This window comes from Lagopus muta, chromosome 2 (genome assembly GCF_023343835.1).
Source record: "Lagopus muta isolate bLagMut1 chromosome 2, bLagMut1 primary, whole genome shotgun sequence".
NCBI classification, from domain to species: Eukaryota; Metazoa; Chordata; class Aves; order Galliformes; family Phasianidae; genus Lagopus; species Lagopus muta.
Window position 1 is genome coordinate 88,277,069 of NC_064434.1, and position 21,161 is coordinate 88,298,229.

Here is a 21,161-nt window from a genome sequence, read left to right on the forward strand (position 1 = left end):
TAAAGACTTACCCAGGGAAAGATCAGAGCTGGCTTAAGTTTCTTCTAGTAGAATTCTCACACACTCAGCTACACACTGTGTATCACGTGACCTACGAGGAAACTCTGCTCCCCAGTGTTTCTGAGCTGGTTTGAAATGCTGACATCACAGGTTTTCAGCAAAATATCCATCAATAACAGAACAAGAAACAAACATTCATTACACAACATAAAAAGTTGTTTGACCCTTTAATCTGGAGATCTTTGCTTTCTTTTTCTGTGTTACAGTAAGAAAGATTGTGTGGTTAAGACAATAACCTGAGACTTCAATGAAGAAAGCACCAACCACAAACAGTTCAGATCTCTGGTTGCACGTACAGTAGGTGAATCATCTCCTGGACCTTACAGCTATTTGTGGTCGTGGGTATGTGCATGCGTGCATTTGGGAACATGTACACACACAGCCACAGAACTAACTACACAACAATCTAAGTGGGGACAGAAAACATCACTTCCCTTAGCCAGCACAAAGTAGTCACTGACCACAAGAGTCACTTCCAGGAATTAGAACCGTGAGTATGCTGTTCTTTGTTGTTGCTGCTGTGATGGTGGCTGTCCTTGCTGTTGCTGAAGACGAACTTGCTGAGAGTATGGATCTTCAAGAGATTTAACAAAAATAGTTGTTTTAGGCCCAGTTTTCCAAACAATACCATTGGAATCTATTACAGAGGACTCAACTGTAATATTATGGGTGCCAAGTATCACAAAGTTTAACAGAAACTGAGTGCTGAAGTAGTCGTTGTGTGGCTCCACCCTCTGCTCCATTTCATTGGTCATGTTGTCAATAGGAATCTGAGAACACAAAAAAGGTTACCATTTTATATAACCTGCTAGAATCAGTTTTCTATTTTCTGTTTGAAAGAGAAAGGAAAAAAAAAAAAAAACACCTTTGTCCTCAATTTTCCTAAACCAATGCACGTGTATGCTTGCATCAGTTTTGACATATTTTTCCATAGATAAATGCAATTTTATTTTTTTGCATCTATCAATAAAAGCAAGGTAGCTAACATGAAGTCTTCCCCTTTACCAGTGTTCTGGTTTTGCAACAATGCAATTCAGACGTACTTCCTATAATCCTGTTGCTTTAGAAGCAATTCACTTCCCCCCTAAACCTCAAGAACCCCCAAACTCACCAAAACAGACCTTGCACTAAGTATTACATTAGCATAAACTGAACTTCAGACATGCAGTTTTTGATAAGGCACTCCACTGGATTAATGGAAATTAACAGGACTGTTACAAGAAAAGAAAAAAAACAACCCTTAATAAGGGTAAGAAGTTACAGCGGCTGTGCAATAAATGATCTGTTCCTGCCTCTTTTTTGTGCCTCTGGAGTTTTCATTGGTATACAGCTAGACTGAATTTTCCTTATCTCAAGCAGACTCCTAATGACTTCTTCTCAACATCACAGGGTCTCTTTAGTCTGGAAGGGAAGTTGTTACTAAAAAGCTATCAGCATACAGCAAGCACAGAAATCCCAGATTCCTTCCAAGCACTATGACCAGCTCCCACTTGTGCCCAAATGTCAAATGCCAAGAGAGGATTAGACAAGAACACATTAATTTCAACCAGAAGCTGAAAAGGATGAAAAATACACTGAGAAGGCCTAAGACTCCTTGTTGCTCTTGTCTACCCATACCTTATAGTCTTGTCCAGATTTGCTCTGCAGTACTGAAGATACATTTAGACAGACTGATTGGATTTTACGGAAGAGGCCTGGCTTAGATCCATGCTGAACCACTCCTTCTACCTTTAAGGCTAACTGCTGATTGTTCTGTACTGCAATAGGTTCTGCAGGATTCCTTGGAGATGGGGATAGAGCGAGCTACAACACAAGACGACAGACAAATATGTAACCTCATGCCTCCTTAAAAGCAATAATAATTACAAGATGTAACAGAGCACCTTCTTATAGCATAACTTCAAGGAAGGATTTGGTAGAGAAAAGCAGAAGATGGAAACATTCACTTTGCAGCAGAAACAATTACTGTTAAAATCTATAAACATCATCAGCAATACCAGGCTTGGTGTTTGCATCTCCTTCTTTAATTAAACAACTTCAAAAGAAGAAGTCCTCTATAAAATTTCCACAAGTAAGCTCTAAGCGTATGAAGACAAATACAGAAGTAAAAACCTGTATGATTAAATAGTGTCAATCTCCAGTCTAACAATTTCCCCAGGAAAAAAAGGATCTTGAGTTAAAAATACAAAATTAACTTGCCACTGAAGGCATCACACTGCCATTCTCACCCACTTAACTGATAAATATTACAACTCCATTCCATAGCAAATGTTGGTTTTTGAAGAAAAATAACTGAGACTTATAAAAGTTGTCTTCCTAAGACTAGAAAATTTGCTCTGCAGACGCAGAACCAAGAAAAATCACTAGTCAGATTTTAAGATCTTGCAATTAAAGAACTGAATCCTATTTGTTTGATTAAATCATAGCCCAGTGCCTCATAACAATTATATACGTACTCAGTTACAACGCAGACATTATTTAAGCTATTCCTAACAGGCAAGCCCAGATCTGTATTGCAGTTAAGTATCTTCAGTAAAAAATACTGAAGCTTTATGCCTTTGGTATGACTATTCATGAAGTAGGTTCCATAAGGAGAGATTTTAGGCCACATTTGAGCAACACTTACCTTAATGCTTGTAGACTGCAGCTTTTGGAAGAAGTACCTTTGGAAAGAAAGGGGTACCTTCAGCAAGGCAATGACAGCGCTGCACAGACAAGCTGTATGCTGTAAGAAACAGAGCCAAAGCAAATAAGAATATTTCAGACAGTATGGAAAAGATATGCACTTAGGGTAATGAAACTGCAGTAGCTTCCACCACAAGTTCAGAAATATATTGACACCATCATATTACAGAAGCCACTACAATGGCAGTGACTACATTCAGCTTATGTTTATGCTCTCTTCTTTATGAAGAAGGTACTCTGCTCTGGAAAGAACAAGCAGGCCAAGAAAAATATAAATCTAGATAATTTCAGTCCCAGTGATAGAGTTAGCTTAGCAGTATCTGCTTAAAACACTCCTAACACAGAATTGATACACAGACCCTCAAATAAACAATAATCCACTCCTGGCAAATCCCACAACTTCACAGGGTGCAAGTAAGTTTTAAAGTCTTTTATCTGCTCTTCCTTCCCTCACTGCATTGTAACATCAGCAAAGGCAGCCCTACTGAAATCACCCAGCTGGGCTGGAACAGACAGCAACTAAGTTTACAGTGTTTACCTTGGCTACATTTTAGGCAACTCACTTTTCTGCGCAAATTGGAATTTTATAAGGATTGCTGAATTTAGCAAAAAATAGGCAAGAAGGTGCCAGTCCTAACAAGTGAGCTGCCCTGTTTCCACCAATGTGCTTTAAGATTTCACACAGCTTTATGATTTTCACTAACAGAAGACAACACCACCAGATTAGGACTGTAAAGGAGTACTCTTATCAGCTCCCTCTTTGCATTCAGCACACTTTACATTGTGTTTCCGATGACCTGCATTGATAAGAGAAACACTACACTCCAGCCACACAGCACTAACTGCCAACAGCTCAGACACTGAAGCTGGGCTAGTGCCGGACCCTCCAGCACTGTGTGTGCTACAGGTGGAACTCCTGAACCACAACAGCATGAATAAACAGTACTTCAGTATTTTAAAGTGATCAGTTTGACAGAGACTCAGTATTACCTCTATCCTAACATTTATCAGCACCTGCTACACTCATAATACGAGGATTTTAAAAACCATGTTTTTAATCAGGCCAGTAAGTTTATAGATGTTCTAGCAAAACCTTTTTCTCAAGTATTAGACTATATCCTTAGGAACCGAGTTCCTTGTACCACTAACAGCTTACATGAAATAACTGAAATGTGCTCTTCAGTTGTTTGATCACCTGAGGTTTAGGCACCTTCATCTACGGAACATATACGTAAAGCTATTACTTGCCAAGTAAGACACAGGAGCATACTTCCTGTTGAGGGATTCCACTTCTTCCAGCACATGATTAAATACAGACATCATTCTCCTTTCATATTCACTCTCAACATGCGCTGCTCCATTTGAACTGTATTCCTGGAAACTAGAAAATAGAACATTCTGCTGTGCCTAAAATACTTTCCTCATCGCAGCCCAAGAGGCTCACTCTGAAACATGCCCAACGAGACCATCCTCTGTTACAACTTGAAATTCATTAAGAAATAAACAAACTGTTTGATTTATTGTTTTCCCAGTCAGACTTGCTCCACATATTGAAGCCCTTTCTTAACTCCAGCTTATCCAGCACTTTGTGTTCCCATCCTTTCCTAGTTGAAGCAACTACAGCTCTAACAGTCTGGGTGTGCTTAATTCCCTGAGGGATTTTATTTCAGCCTGCAGCACTCATAATGTTTTTAAAAGAGCCTGACAACTCAACAAAAATGGACAATGTCAGTCAGAGTTAATAAATATGGAATCTTATAATCTAATGCTCTGAATACAGCTCCACCTCCTAGAAACCTAACTTTTTAAAGGACACAGTAGGAAAAAGTATGATTAAGGCATCTTCAAAATAGTGCTTAATTCATAATGAGTAGGATAGATGTTTGGGATGCCCAATTTTATTTCCAGTTACAAGAAATGCACATTTATAAAGATGTCTAGCCACATTATCCTCCCTTTAATCACAGCCCTGGAGTTCTGAAGAATGATTTGATTCATAGCTGCTTCAGTGTGATTTTGCTAATATGTACAAGCTTACACACACACAAAAAAAGCCAGAAATTATTTATTTACCTTAAAAATCTTGTACTAATCTAATGCATGCATTTCCAGGACTCTGAAGGAAACCAACACGTACCTGCTATTTCCACTTACAAGTATGAGAGTTAACACAGAAAAGCAAAAATTAAAATACACAGCAACAGATCAAAAGTCTTTTCTTATTTTAATTCAAATCTGTATTTAAGATGAGTGCACTACAGCTCTCAAGAGCAGAGTAAGTATAAAAAGCAGAACCTGAAATGCAGTCCCTAACCTGCCAGCTACAGCACAGCAGCAGCAGCAGGTCCTCCAGCCTGGCCAGAGCAAAATTGTAAGGGGCCACAAGGAGGCTTCTCTGAACATTCCTTGAATTCCTAGATTTGAAGTCCCAAGAGTTTAGAAACTAGAAGCAAAGGAGCAGAAAGTTAACTCTAAAACTTACTTTGCAGATTCTGGATCCAAAATCAGAGCTTCAATTGCATGTGAAATCAACAGGCAGCTCTGCTGTTGTCTGATATTAATATTAAGGAGCTAGGAGTCTTAAAAACTTGGTTCCTAAAACAAGAAATACAGTACTATTTACTAGCACTTTTCCTTATTTCTCTAGCTTTTGTGAAGTAATCCTACCATTATTCCTTTGGTAAACAGACGAAGACTTATGGAAATCCCATTTTATGCTGTTTCAAAACCTAACTCACTCATGAAGTAATTTTGAACAATAGTATCAATGTACATTTCCAAATAGGTTTTAAGTAACCTGACTTATGTTAACTGCTTCGAAATGACTTTGTGCTAGCTTTCACTAGAGAAGGGACTGGTAAGCTTCGTGCTGTCCCAATGAGAATATAAGAGGACAAATTCTGAGCTTTTAAAAGGATACAGTTCTACATTCCTTAGAGTTGCTGAGTCTGCATCAAAAGATGACTGATACAGATCTCCATAACGCACAGCCAGGTTTCGGAATTCCTCCATTGATAACTTCATCTACAGAGACAATTTTACCAGTCAAAATAACAGAAGAAAAACAGCCTGCGCATCCAGAAAATCACTACACTATTCAACACCACTGAAGAAATAAAACACACTCTCAAAGATGCATACATTTTTTTCCCTCCTCCCATGGATAAAAAGCACTTCAGTGACAGAGTATTACTCATGATTTAAACAGATATTCTTCATGCAAAAACCAAAAAACTAACAAACAACAAAACAGCATACCATTTTGAGATTAAAAACAAAACTAACTTGAACAACCCAGGTTGGATGGGGCTTTGTGCAGCCTGGTCTGGATGCCTTCAGGGATGGGCATCCACAACCTCTCTGGTCAGCTGCACCAGCACCTCACCACTATCTCTGTGAAAACTTTCCCCTTCTAACCTTAACCTATGATACCTGCTGAGAAGCAAAATACATACTGATATCCTAAACATAACTATACAAAAGTGGAACAAGAACACATGCCTGGTTAGAGATGCGCCCACACCTCTGGAGATCATTGCCTGATGTCATGGCAATCGTTGTGGCAATAGCTGGTGGTGGACTTGTTTTCAGGCTGTTGCAGGTACAAATAAGTTGAGAAAAAGCTTGCAGAAGGTCAATCCTGAGTTTCACAAATCCACACTGAAAGCTCAGAGGATTAAGCGGTGTACTTGCAGCCTGAAACACAGTAATTGTAATGTTGCTAATTGAGGTCAAAAGCAAACATAGTAAAATAACTTCGCAATGTCACTAAACGGTGTTCTCATCAGACAACTATACTCTCTGGCTCACTACTAAAGCTGATTTTTGAAAACAAACCTTAATTTAAATCATACCAAATATACAAGATAGAAAAATTTAGGTAATTACTAAGCCATCAAGTGTATCATGCTTGTAACAACTGTGACTTGAGCCATTTGGGCACTTATTGCCCCTTCTTCAAAGGGCAAACTATTGAACCTTTAAAGCCACACAGTCCAGACAGCCCCTACCATGAGAGGGCACACTGAATTGAAAGGCAAAGAAGCAGAGAGGACTGCAAGTCAATCTTTGGATGAGCCAGAATGATAAAGGACCAGCTAAAGCCACCCAGTACTAAAAGCAGTAGTAACCACCTTTGACTTGCTCTGAACTGTGTACCACAAAGGCACCTTATATTTGATGAAGGCAGTGACAACCAAGAATGATCAAGAGAACTCCAGGAGGAAAGACATGTTGCTATTAATCTAAGGTTATTGCTCTATGCAATTCTGTTCCCTAAGAGCTCATTTGACTTGGAGAACCACCTGTGACAGCTGAAGACACCCAGGAGGGCAAACTGCAGCACTCAATATTTGATGTTAGTCAAGCCAAAAACCCAAGCTAGGATGCATCCAACACATTATCAAGAACTTTTTTTTTCTTTTGCTGGCAGGAAAACAAACAAGTTTATCACTAAGTGTCCCACGTCATCTGAGAACTGGCTTACCATGGGTGAAACTAAGGAAATGTCAACCAACCACTATAAAAAGCCAGAAGTTCTCAGTACAGCAAACTGGACTTGATTCTTGTAGATAGAGATACAAGCTTGCCTCATTAACAGTGCAATTTGTATTACCTGCAACACATATAGCCACAGGCAATAACTAAGTTACAGTTCTTCTGAAAATGACACAGAAAGTTCTTCAGCTCAGTTAAGTTCTTCAAATGACACTGCTTAACATGTTTTGAGTTAGCACTACTTCATCGTACATACATTTTTTTCAAGCTCTGTCTCTACATTACCAGTAGTGAAAAAACAAGCAGGAGTTTCTAAGGAAATGCAAGTTCTGTGCCAGAGTCCTATTTCAAAACCTTTGCTAACTATGCAAGAAAGCACATAGCAAGACAGATGGGACTGGGGGCCTATGCACTTTATAATTCCCCATCCCACACATTTCTCTCATCTGTAAAGAAGTTAGGTTCAGTCCTCAAGAGGAGAAACTCACCTGAAAAAACACTTTGCATACACCCAATGCAACCTTCCTTGTTGCATGTGTATCAAGAAGGAATTGAGAAATATTCTGATAAGATCAGTCACTGTCTGGATATGTCATCATTGCAGAATGTCTGCAGGATTACCACCGTGTAGGTGGTAACTACTACTGTGTAGTTACAAGGTGGCCCAACTGCACAGGCATTAATGGTCTGCAGCACCAACAGTGCTGAGTCATGCACTACACTAAAACAGAAGCAACAGAAAAGCTGAAGTCAGACGGAAGGGACAGCTGAAGTATTCTGCAGTTAGACTACCATGCATCCTTAGTGACACTTTGTTCCTCTTTTAAAAAAACATTGAGTTACACAGACCTAAGCTGAGAAAGGCTCCTTTCACAGCTGAGATTTGAGCACAGGGAGAAATTTGTCAAGAGATGCAATAAGTCAGGAACAGCTAGCAAATAACAACAACAAAAATAAAGATAAAGCAGCTTCCTCTTCTCTAGCTCTCTGAAACCTGTGGACCACAATTTTCAAGAAGACCAGTAGAAGAGATGAGGAAAGTAGTTTTTCAATGACAAAAAAAAAACAAAACAGACTCCAGGGAAAGACAATTTAATTTGCTGAACCACTTCCCTGCCTGTATTAAATATTCATGTCCAATTAGATGCCCCCTCCAATGGCTTCTAGATGTTAGAGAAGCCTTAAGTGTTGAATGAAAAGCCTTATCCACTTAGCCAACAACTTAAAGGCAAATACTTACAGAGCTTTCTCTCAGAGGATAAAGGCATAATATTTATAACCTTCCATGTTATCCAAGTGGCAGATTATTAAAAAACAGTATATCTGAGCTTTATTAATACTAATATCTGAGCTGACATGACACTGACAACTGCAAAAGTAGTAAGCTGCTTCATTTAGAAGTGCTGTATGAAGATGGAACACCTTTTGTTAAGATGACAGCATGAAATGGAAGTCCATAGTCATGAATGCCTCTGTTGCTGTTTTTCAGAGACACCACACACAGCCTTATTTTTTCCCTACTTTTGAAAAGCAGAAAATACTGGCTTAAAATATGTACCTCCAAATTCCTGTGGATTTGACAACATTGAATTGTTCTCCCTCCTCTTACTGTATTGGTGTGGCTTTACTGTTCTTAGAATTCCACAGGATCACATTGTCAAATACAATGCAATATGAACTCAGTAGGAAGACAATTAAGCACTTAAATTAAGTATCTTTAAGTAAAAAAAAAGAAAAAAAAGTTAAAAAAAAAAAAAAAGTATCACATGATTTGATCAAGGCAGAAAGCGAGGAATGGAAAAACTGGTAAAAAAAATAATCTAGCAAATGAACTTAGCTGCTGATCTCTCTGAAGAGATCTCTCTGGGTTTTAAAGGGGATTTCCCTGCAGCCCTCTCATAAAAAAGAGGCTGGCACCCTTAACAGCTCTTAAGAAGTTTAAGAACAGAAACAAAACAGATCTGCCATGGTACACAAAATCATCACTACAGTAGAAGATCTGTGCTGACCGTTAGGGATGCTATTCCTTTGTGATAAGATTTTAAAGCTTCAGCTATGCAAGAAAGTGCTGAGCTGTAGTTGTCCTCTTGCAAACCCGTCAGACACTGCTCTGCATGGGAGAACTCCTTCAAACTGTTCAGCCAGAAGTAAAAGTGCTCTGAAGCCACCTGAGTCAGCAGGCTTTGATACAGTTCTCTGGCCATGTCATGGTTACCCTGTAATGATAAGAAGGTTTGGAAGAGGGGACAAGAAAAAAGGCTGTGGGTAATCGCTGTGTAAGAACATCAATTCCCCAGAATTAATCATACTTCAAAAATAAAACCAGTGAACCTTTTATTAGTCATTTGATCATTACAAACCTAATAACAAAAAACCACTACACCTTATTTTATGGAAAGATAAGCCTGAATGAAGTAATTATTTATACAAGACAGCTTAACAAGATAAGAAACAAGTCTAGAAATGTATTTATTTTTAATACTGAAAACATATATTTCATCTTCACAGTAACACTGGGTTTGAAACTATTATCAAGTCAGACCAGAGCTAAAATCAGGAGCCCTGGCTGATGTACTGAAGCAGTGCTGTACTCAGTCCTCCCCTCTGCAACGCATACCTTATCTGCTTCAGATTACCCCCTCATCTCCTAACAGGCTTTCTGCATAATTCTAACCCCAGCTATGATTTTATTGAAGGGGAGAGAAAAATCTATCTATCTTCACATTGAAGAGAAACATAAATCAGGATGGCCTGTAGTACTTTCTAAACATCAACCAGAAAATAAAGATTAGGCGTGCTCATAAAAAAAATAAAGACCAAGTCAGTAGCTTCTCTCTTCTCAAACACTCTGGAAAGATGACTGGCTAGGAAAACCAACCTGATGGGGTGACCACTCTGAATGGAATCAACATTCCAGAGAATTAAGAAGGAAAATGCTATATTCCCTGCAGCTACCCACCCACATTGTTTTCTATGTTCTGAGCCCTATTATTTTCCTTCCTTACATTCTTTTTCCAATTCAAGGAAATCACTGGAATTCTTTCAACAACACCATTTTCTTCCAGGTATTTATTTTCACCTACCATTCTGGAAGCCTGCCTGGCTATCCTGTAGGCTGTCCATCCATTGGAGGCATTCTCAAGCTGCTGTTTGATAACAGTTTTAATTTCTGAAGATAAAGCTTTCTGACTGGAAACAAATATCACTGTGGCAAGAGAAACCTATAGAAGAGCAGAGAGGTTAGGAATAAGGTTGTATTTCAAGAACAAACGACCACAAACAAAAGAAACCCAAACCATCTGAGCACAATAGAAATTATCTGCTTGATTTTGGACCTGGATCTATATAAAAGACTTAATATACGTTTTAACTGAAGAACTCTTCTCAGTCATGTATCTTAATATTTGGGGCAACCAGAATATTTTTTGTAGATAAAATTCACTTTAATTTAAATAACCTTTATTGCCACTTCCCACTGGGATAGTTCAAAGGCTCCAGATAAATAAGCAGGAAGCTTGTAATTTCTTTCTCAAAAAATAAATTAATCTCTAAATAGATGTAATGAGAGTATTTTTGTCTTTTAAAGTATATTAAAATGCATGCCAGACTACCACATGTAAATTGATATAATTAACTGCCATCTTATTCTTCTGCAAACCTTATTTTACTGTCCCAACTTTTGTCTAAGCAGTGCCATCTGCTGGGAAATCTAGAAGAATACACTGCATAAGTCAACACAACTCTGAAATCACATAACATATATCTATGATTCCATTCTATCCAACTGAACTATCTAAAACAACAACCTGAAAATGAGACTATAGGCTGGCACATCAACTGGGACCTAACAAGTGCCTTTAGCTAACCTTTTGGGAGGAGAAAAACTATCCATTGTAGTTTATACAGATGGGGTTACAGTGTTGGTGTTCTTCCTTCATATATCACCTACTGGACTCACTCAATGTATTTGACACTGTCCCATATGACATTCTTTTCTCTGGAGAGATATGGATTTGATGGATGGAACACTTGGTGGATAAGGAATTGGCTGGGTGGTCACACTCAGTGGCTCCACGTCCAGATGGGCCCCAGTCACAAGAGGTGTTCAGGGGTCAGTACTGGACTGGCACTTTGTTACATCTTTGTCAGTGACGTGAACAGTGGAACTGAGTATGCCCTCAACAAGCATGTTGATGACACCAAGCTATGCAGTGCAGTCAACACACTGGAAGGAAAGGATGCCACCAAGAGGGATCTGGACAGGCTTAAGAGGTAGGTCTGTATGAAATTCTTAGTCAGTAAGGTCAAATGCTATGCCATGCACTTGGGTTGGGACAATTTCAAGCACAGATAGAGATTGAGCAGAGAATGGACTCAGAGCAGCCCTGAGGCAAAGGACTAGGGGGTGTTAGCTGAAGTCAATCTCAATGTGAGATGGCAGCATATGACTGAAGCTCAGAGTGCCAATCATGTCCCGGGCTGAATCAAAAGCAGTGTGATCAGCAGGTCAAAGGAGGCAATTGTTTCCCCCTACTCTGATCTTGTGAGACCCCACCTGCAGTACTGCATGCAGGTCTGAGACCTCCAGGATAAGAGCAGCACAGATCTGTTACGTGAGGTTCAGAGGAGGCTGTAAAGATGATGGGGGGCTAGAGCACTCACCCTTAGAAGAGGGCTGAGAGAGTTGGGGCTGTTCAGCCTGACAAAGAGAAGGCTCCAGGGAGACCATTATATAGCCTTTGTGTACCCAAACGAAGCTACAAAGAAAGCTGGAGAGGAATTTTTGTTTTTTAAAACAAGGGTGTGTAGTAATAGGAGAAGGGGTAATGGCTTTAAACTCAAAGGGAGTAGATTTAGATTAGATACAAGGAAGAAATTCTACATTTTGACGGTGGTGAGACACTGGCACAGGCTGCCCTGATAAGCTGTGGATACCTCATCCCTGGAGGTGTTCATGGCCAGATTGGATGAAGCTTTGAACAATCTGTTCTAGTGGAAGGTATCTCTGCCCACAGCAGTGAGGTTGGAACTGGGATGGTTTTTAACATCCCTTCTAATCCAAACCATTCTATCATTCTATGATTTTGTCCATCAAGGTTTATTCTCTAGAAGGAGGTCTTACCAAGAGTTCCTGTTTTTTATCTGTGGTAGATTGTCCGATCACTTTATAGAGCTCCATCAGATCTCCTAGCATGCCGTCCGCTAACACAGGCAGCTGCATGGCAATAGCTGCTAAACAGTGGCACATGAGAATCCTAGCAGCATCCTGAGCACTGTGCAGCTGTGTCAGCAGAGATTCAACCACTGACTGGCTCAGGTGAGGACGGCACTTGACCAACTTCACCATACAAGTCAAGGTGATCTGTAATTCATAAACATCAACAGGTACAATTAATACAATTCTTACTTAGAAGTAAAATCAAAACACACACTTTGCTGCAAGTGTGATTACAAAAATACACAAAAAGGAGACTTCCTTAGAGCATAAGCATCCATCTCTAAACTCAAAGCACAAAGATACCAGGAAACAATTCTTCTCATGCCTTTATAGGGACATAACTAAATGAAATTGCTGGTAGCAGGTCATGAAGTGGGACAATTAGAAAAATACTTCATAGCAGCATCTATCTTGCAGATTGCATCCCCATCTCAGAAAAAGTGGGTTCTCCCTTCCCAAGAACTTCTTTGTTCTCTAGAGACATCTCCATCCCTCATTCAAGTTTGTTTTATTACAGCTGTACCTCAAAAAAGTCCACCTTCTCTCCCCTCCATGAAAATAACTTATACAAGAGTTGAAAGCAATCACACCGCAGTCATGTACTATCACTCTGAACTCTTAACTACTGACAAGACATAGAAAAACATTGATTTCTTTCCAGTCAGTATGTTATGTTTCCACCAGAAAGATCTGGTACGCTTTAGCTCTTTCTCCTACAGAAACCATTACTATAACTTACAGCAGTGCTAATGAAACACAACAGTACTGTCACCTTTAAAGTTGCTTGAGCTCCTGGACTGTCATCTTGACTACAGAGAACAAGAAGAGATTCCAAGCCAAAAACAGCATCTTGCTCCAAAGGCAGAAGATCTAAGAAAAAGAAACAGTCAGTTAGTTCCCTTTCACAGTTCCTGACTTTAATCAATGTAATGCTTACTGTGGTATTGGTGACATGAATATTCTAATGATTCTGACTTACTTTAACTGGAAGCAATTCTGTGTCTCAGGTAATATTCAGCAGTCACATTAACCATGACATTTGTAGGGTGAGCATAAAATTCTGGATTACAACTTCCAGATGTTCCATTATTCCTTTGCAGCAGATTTTGGGCCAAGAGCTACCAAAGGCTAACAGACAATTCAGTGATTTATAGCAAAAGTAAGACAAGCCTTTATTTTAGCAGTTCTACTGCCTCCATTATCTTTTTTACAAATCAGCAAAAGATGGAATCTTCCCAACCATTCACAAAATCCCACAAAACATTTGTAGAGATTGTAGTCCCCATAACCAGATAAAGAGGATCAGACAGACTTACAGAAAAATTCATGGACAAAACCAGTTAATAATACATGAAGTGCATAAGCCTGATTGCAAATAAATTTATTTCATTGTCCTTGCTCTCATTTACCTTTATCCTGGCAAGAGGCTGATATATTTGTCAGAATTCTCACACCATGAGCTGCAATGCCACGGTTATTATGGTAACAGCACTCCTGTGCTAATTTTACTAAATCAAACGACCTTGCAGTTGTAGCCGCTGCTCCTAAATGAAGATAAGGCAAAGCAGACATAACAGCACGTACCTTAATTAAACTATGAAACTTTCAAGTATATTCCTGTACAAAATCTATATTGATTTATGGTGCTTGGTTTCTTAAAATTACTTATTTTACTTCATATTTTTTTATCCTACCATTTTAGCATATATTCCTATACACACACCAACACAGAGACTGTCTCCTCTTTCCTAAACACAACTTAGGTGTACACAGGAAAAGAGTACTCAGGTCTAAAGGCTGATGTTTCAGGAACTTGGAGATCTTTAGACTTGTCCCTAAGATTTTACTGACTTAAAAAAAAAAAAAGAAAAAAAAAAGCTATTGAGCATATTAAGACATGCCAGAATAACTAACAAAAACATACTGCTTTTCTTCTTTCCTGCAACCAGTGTTGTCAGGCTCACTATACTCATTAAGGCATTTCAAGAAGACATAAAAGACAGTATCATCTCCATTTTCAGAATGAGATACCTTTACCTGTTTCAGAATGTCTGCTCATTCTCAACTACAAAGCCTCTATGCTTCTCTATTCCCTTCATTCACACTAAAACACTACACAAGTAGTGGTTTCAAAGTGCCTTAAGCAGAATACAGACTGCCCATTTAAGAGGCAAACTGTTTCTTTAGTTTATGTAGAGAGGTTGAAAATCCAAGGGTAAACAAAACTTTCACAGAGCTTATTAGCCACAAAATCTACAACAGAATCATAGGCCATGACTGTCTTTGGTGCATGCTCCCTCATTTCAAGTTCACATACAATAAACACAGTCTGACTCTCTCTGGTGCTCTGAAGTTCAAAAATACTTCCAGGATATGCAACAATGTTCAGATTAAACTGTTCAGAAGTAGATAGCTAGCCTTCCAAAAATGCCAAAAATTATCATCACATCTAGTTTTCTTACCTGGAGCACTGCTGAAGTACTGTTTAATGGCAATGGTCCCCGATAACGTGGAAAGAACAGACAGCATGCCCAGCTTCAAACTGTCATACGGAGTGTGAAGAGCAGATTCACACAGTGCCTATGGGTTAAAAGAAGGGAAAAGATGCAAACAGAAGGAAGTTCCATGAACTATCTGTACTAAAGGTTTAGTTGTGTTTGTTTGTAAGGAAGGGCCTATGATCAAAACAGACAAAACTGAAGTCAAACCAGAACTTCCTTGCTCACCTGACGAGCACTTAAAAAACGTCTTGCATGTATCCTAACCAACTGCTAACAATCAACAGCATCAGTTTCTAAAGCCAGTGACACACACTTCTCCTCAGTTACATTACTTCAATTGGTCATTAATTTTTGGCTACTCTGCTTTGCAGATTGTGCCTAATTCAAGGACATGGAGACTTATTCTTTTTTCATTCCTTTCCCTTACAAATTGTTCTCTTGGAAAGAATTCCACAACTAAATGCAGTTTCATAACAAACTTTTGCCTAAAAATGTATTAACCTGAATATTTTCTCTACTCCACGTATGTGGCATCTTGTTGGCCAAAAGCTTTAAATCTTGGATTGCAAGCCTCTTCACAGCCTTTCTGGGGTCATTCTTCAAGTACTGCAACAAAAGCTGGACCTGTAAAAAGGTAAAGTCATCATTTAAGGGGAAGAGATTGTACTAGAAGAAAATCCATTCAATATTCATGAAGGAATTTTGAGAACACTCATCTGAAACTGCTATGCATTACCTGTCTGCATGCTTCCCACATGGCAAAGACTGTACTAAAGTTCCATGGCAAGTGAAATGAATCCAACAGCTGCTTTCTGCTATCCTCTTCTCCTGTCTGCTCAAGCACACTTCTCTGCACCACCCTGCATACCCCAAGAAGCCCTGAGAGCTCTTCCTGCTCTCACAGAAATACTGGTAAAACACTCCCAAAGACCTCAGTCAACACTTTGCATTGTCACGATTGCACCAGCAGCAAATATTTCAGGAATTTGACACTAATTCAGGTGTCTCCACGATCTGCACTCAACAGCAGCACAGATATAAATTGTGTCACAGTAAAAAAAATAACAAGAAACCCACAGACCCAGGCTTCCTGATTTATATGTGCAACATAGGCTGCCGTTTGCAGAAATACAGTCTTTTAAGTCCACGCTTACTTTCATAAAAAGCATGTAAAATGCTTGAATGTTGTTTCAGTTAGCTCAAATTCACTACTATTTCTGAAAAGTTTCAAACAAATCAATGCCATAAGTCGAACAGACATCAGCCTTCCACAGATGTATGGGCTTAAAAGGCCAATAGATTTTTATGACTTTACAATAATTAGTTAGATGAGTCTCAAATGCTACTGTGCGTTCATACTTATATAAATCACAATCACAAAGCCCATTATCTAAACATAAAAGCATTATATTTTGCTCATCACTGCTTTCTCACAACTTGGTTTAAAAACATAAGCTATAGCAATAGACTCAGTCTTCCAAGAAAAATTTTTAATTTCATTTTTAAACATACTCTATGCTGTTGAATTATTCATTCCCTTGTACACATGAATGGTAAAAGGTACACCCACTATCTGAACAAAATATACAGCAGGGAAAACACACAGCAAGGAAGCCTGGGTTCTAGAGGCAAAAAGAAAGTTTCCAGAAAAAAATCATTTTCTTTCTCAATTTCATTATTCATTTCCAAGACAGACAATTTATGAACTATGAAAAAGGTCTCTGTTGGAGGGGGCTATCTGGAAGTGACAGCAGCTGCAACGTACTCTGTCTCTATGGCAACATAGGAGCAATCATCTTAGCATATCCATCACAATTTATCTTCAGATGTCAGCTGATGGTGAAGGTCTAGGGTTTTGTTTTGTTCTAAACATGCTGTGTAAATTCATTTGAAAGAAGAATTACCTGCTTAGGAATGTCAACCAAAGACGACGCAGCAAGCAGAGTGAACGTGTGCAGAGTAACAATGACCATCTTGGTGGAGGGATATGATGTTACCAACTGCTGAAGCAGCTGCCGGGAGCTGGAGGCCAGGCTAGCATCATGATGCATGTGCTGAAGAATAGGGATCAACTTCAATTTCAAGTCCACAGGTGTAGCTAAACCTGTAACAGGGAAGAGAGACATTGCCAGGCTGTTGTAGAGGCTTTTAGTATTACTAAGACACACAGTATGCATTACCAGTACTGCTATCAATGCAGTCTGTGCAGACTGCTGCATTAGCTTCAAATAACCTGTTCTCTGGCTGGCAGCTTAAGCACAGCAGTATCAAGTATTCTAAGAGTTCAGGAGTGTTCTGAAATCTCAAATTTTAAGAGTACACGTAGAAGAGGTATTGGATTATTTGTTACCTAATTTAACTATAAAACTGGAATTGTTTGGGGACAAGGACAACGGTATAGTGATATTTTATATATATGTACATATAAAAAAGAACTCTCAGATATCACTCAGTATTTGTACATACCTTGAATCATCTCACTGATTTTGTTACATATTCCTGCAGCAAAGTCCCTGCAGAGAGAAAAGCACAGGTGAAATGAAAACAAATAGATTAAAAATCAACAGAACCAAACACTGCATTTTAATAATAAAAATCATCACAAGAATGCTTGCCAAAACTTAAGCTATTTTAGAACCCCTACACAGGTGCATAACCAAACGATAAAATGGAAGCTTTCAAATACATTTCAAAGTTTTTTTAGACTTGAACTCAGATTTCCCTACAGTACTGTTATGACACATACCGGCTATGAAGGATGTTCTAACACCACTGAAGAAAATACTAAAGTTCTGTGAGTGACACTGGAGTTCTTATTCTTTGTAATGTGAAAAATAAGGGGGTAAAAAAATCCACCTTACTTTGACTGTGCAGAAAAGTTGGCAGCAGCAAAAATAGCAGCTTCAACTTCCACATTATCATGTGAATCCAAACTCTGACGAATACTGTGATGTGCATTCTTCCTTTCTGGAATAATAGATGCCATGCTGCCCAACATCCTACAGACACAGACCAGGAAAATGAGCAAGCACAATGAATATGAAGTAATACAAGAAAATCAACAGAAGTGCAGAAGGACTGGCTTAAAGTCTTGATTTTTATATAATTGAGTGCTCTTTTATGTTCACTACAGAAAAAGACACACTGACAGTAGGCATGTAACTAAAATGTGGAAGTACTGGTATCAATCTTCTGTTAGTTATTTAATAAAAACAAACAATAAAAAAGTAACCATATTGGAGTATCATTAGCGGAAAGCAAGAACTGTTATAAAACTAGGAGCACACTATGGCACAGGGTACACTGAGCGTTTAAGACGCTTTTGTGTTCAAGCTCTGATATCAATGCCACAGATTTAATGCTAAAATGTATTACTGCACACATACACAAAGCATACATCATGCAATTTAAAAGTCAGACATTTGATAGTTTAGGAGAACTGAAATAGCACTTCAAAGTTGTTTCCACCTTTTCTATCCTTCCCATTAAGTCTTCAAATTGAAGTGATACATGCCTGAGAAGTCATAAACATTAACTAAGTGCTAAGAAAGCAAAACTTCTAGAGTCACTATAATGAAAAAAAAACAAACATCAGACTTTCATCATTTGTTTCTAAGATCCTATGCTGGTCTGAAACAGTTAGTATTGGGAATAGCACAATATCTTCTGTATAACCAACAGAAAAAAAAGAACAAATTCAAGTATCAATACCATCAATCACCTCACAGGTATTTTCAGAAATGTCTACAGTCAACCAGAATCAATACAAGAATTTGCATCCATGGTAATGTTAGCAAGACTTCTATGTAAGTATTTACACAGAGCCACCTGGCAACACACTGTGCCCCTACACAAAGTGTGGTTTGGATCTTTCTTTCTTACTGACGCTACTGGAGAAGGGCAAGACTGAAAACTTCTATAGAGCTGAAAGCAAGAGCTACTGTAACCTATCTTCCACCTGCTGCACCCTGATTTGTAGTTAATGCAAACTAAGCTAATCCCTGGGGCTTCTGGTTATCTGTCAAGATGGCCCTCAACACCAGGCAACAAGCATAGACTTACGTTAGAATACTGAAGTGATACTACAAGAAAACATATAGATACATTGCACTCTCACATTTCTGAGACCCTAATGCACCAAAGCATAATTTCAGAAATATAAAAAGAAATGGGTGTGTGAGCTAGTAAAAAAAACCTCTGTTAATGACTCCCTTCTTTCAACAGTGGGATCAATAACAGCTCTGGATGGATAGGAGAAAAGAATAAACCAGGGAGAAGGAGTGCTCTGTTCACATTTTAATTCAGCTGCACAAGAGTTGAAGATGCAGAAAAGATTACTGGGTACTGTTAAGAGATACAGACACCAAAGCAGCAGAACAGCAACATTAAAGATAGCTTAAAGTGTGGGTGTTTTTCCACCCACGGGATTCCTAGGAAGGCCACAGCAATCAATAACACAAGTGCACCTCCTCAGACATTGTGGATCACAGACAAACAAGCAGTAAGCATCTAGGACAACAACAAATGAAGGATAAATGAAAGTATAACAAAGTTCCCATAAATCAGTTTGGTTTGCAATTTAACAAAAGAGTCTGCAAGTTAGCAAAAGTTATTTTGACATATATGGAAGCACTTCCCTTTTGGTCTTGTTTTAGATATATCACATAATGCATGTAGGTTTTGTATAGATACATCTGGGTTACACATACAATAGTTTCTTTTATCTTTGGAGTGCACACAACATCTGAATATCACCAATGCCATCTTGCCTGGAGCCACCTGCACAATTCTCACATCACAAATACAAGCATGCAAAAACCTTGTTCTTCCACTTACAGATCCCCACTGCTCCCTCCCTGTGAGATGTCCCTGCTTTTGTCTTTATGATGAGAGTGGAAGACATCTCCTACTTTCTGAGTAGTTGCTGATTTTGTTTAGAACAGATTAGCACACATATAACGAGTTACAGCTTTAAAGTAAGTCAGGTTAATTTCTGTGCTACCTACCGAAGTGTGATAGCCCGAGCAACAGGGTCATTGCTGTGAATCACCGAGAAAACTCTCTTCACAAACTCATCCACGTTGAGGATCTTCTCTAGGTGCTTCTCACTCTGCTGGGTAACTTTCAGCACACACAGCCTCAGGAAGTTGTTTCTATCAGAAGACACAAGCTTATCTTTACTGAGCTGTTTTATAATATAGATTCAAACACTTCCAAACTAAATGTGTTATGAAAAACTTCGGAGAGTTAATCACAACAAAGAAGATCTGTGCTTTAGAAATAGTTCAAGTAGGCCGATACAGTTAAAGATGGAATATGAATGCACTACTATTTTGTAGTACAAGGGATAAACCTCCTATTGCTTCAAAGCACAAGTAATGCCCTATGAATGTGGGTCCAACACTTCTGGGGAAATGAACCCACTGATAGCAGTGACTATGGGCAAAGGCACGTGCCTGTGCTGCACACACTACCAGATGTGATTCGACTGGAAAACTGTGGCAAAAACTAAGACAGAGAAGCCCCAAGCACGAATGAGCCTGTATTCCTTCCTGCACCCAATGGCAAAGATTCCACAACAGAAACATGGATGTCTGTGTGCTACTGCAAGCTGCATGGCAGACACAGCTCAGTTAGGCTCAGGGCACTTGGAAAAGCTCAACTTAAGGCTCTAGGATTCTCGTTCCTCGCAGAAGGGACTTGCAGAGTCAATCTTTCATTCATTAGCTACGATTTTGAAGGCACCTATGGAGAACTGCCCCAGCGGAATTAAAGCACGCTACTCACCCGACCCTGAAGACGTCGGCCAGCTTTAGGAAGGCTGAGTTGATGAGGATGGGGAAGGGATACTTCTGGAAGAGCCGAGGGAAGCGCACGACGGCCTCGCACTGCTCGCCCAGCTTGCCGGACCGCAGGCCTACACAGAGCACCGCAACGCTGAGTGCTACAGCGGCACCCGCCGGGCCCCGCCCGACACCCCAGCCTCGCGCTCCCTCAGCCCCGGTCCTCACCCTTGTCCAGCTCCATGAGGGCGGAGTTGGCGTCCAGCTCCTGCTCGCCGTACCCCGCGTCCGCCAAGAACGACTTCCCGCCCGCCGCCATCGCGAACCCCGCGGCCGCCCAACGCGCGTGCGCGGCCGTCCTCCCGCCACGACGGCCCAGCGGCACCCGCGCGCTCGTCCGCCCGCGCACACAGCAGA

General features: G+C 39.6%; 1 protein-coding gene and 1 long non-coding RNA gene across 2 annotated transcripts in view; one reads left to right on the top strand and one right to left on the bottom strand.

Annotated features, from left to right (window-relative positions):
• Nucleotides 1-21,161, top strand: part of LOC125689325 (uncharacterized) — a 249,516-nt gene that overhangs the window by 193,429 nt on the left and 34,926 nt on the right. The gene's annotated exons all lie outside the window — the stretch shown is intronic.
• INTS7 (integrator complex subunit 7) lies at nucleotides 211-21,149 on the bottom strand. The gene is made up of 20 exons (XM_048936270.1): nucleotides 20,973-21,149; nucleotides 20,749-20,878; nucleotides 19,968-20,114; nucleotides 17,823-17,960; nucleotides 17,428-17,474; nucleotides 16,866-17,065; nucleotides 15,463-15,585; nucleotides 14,923-15,040; nucleotides 13,870-14,004; nucleotides 13,233-13,330; nucleotides 12,365-12,604; nucleotides 10,326-10,463; nucleotides 9,252-9,458; nucleotides 6,247-6,441; nucleotides 5,666-5,769; nucleotides 5,228-5,296; nucleotides 3,994-4,126; nucleotides 2,687-2,785; nucleotides 1,678-1,863; nucleotides 211-830 (listed from the first exon to the last, which is right to left on the bottom strand). Exons 1-20 carry the CDS (start codon nucleotides 21,061-21,063, stop codon nucleotides 543-545), a joined length of 2,886 nt encoding a protein of 961 aa, XP_048792227.1. The 5' UTR covers nucleotides 21,064-21,149; the 3' UTR covers nucleotides 211-542.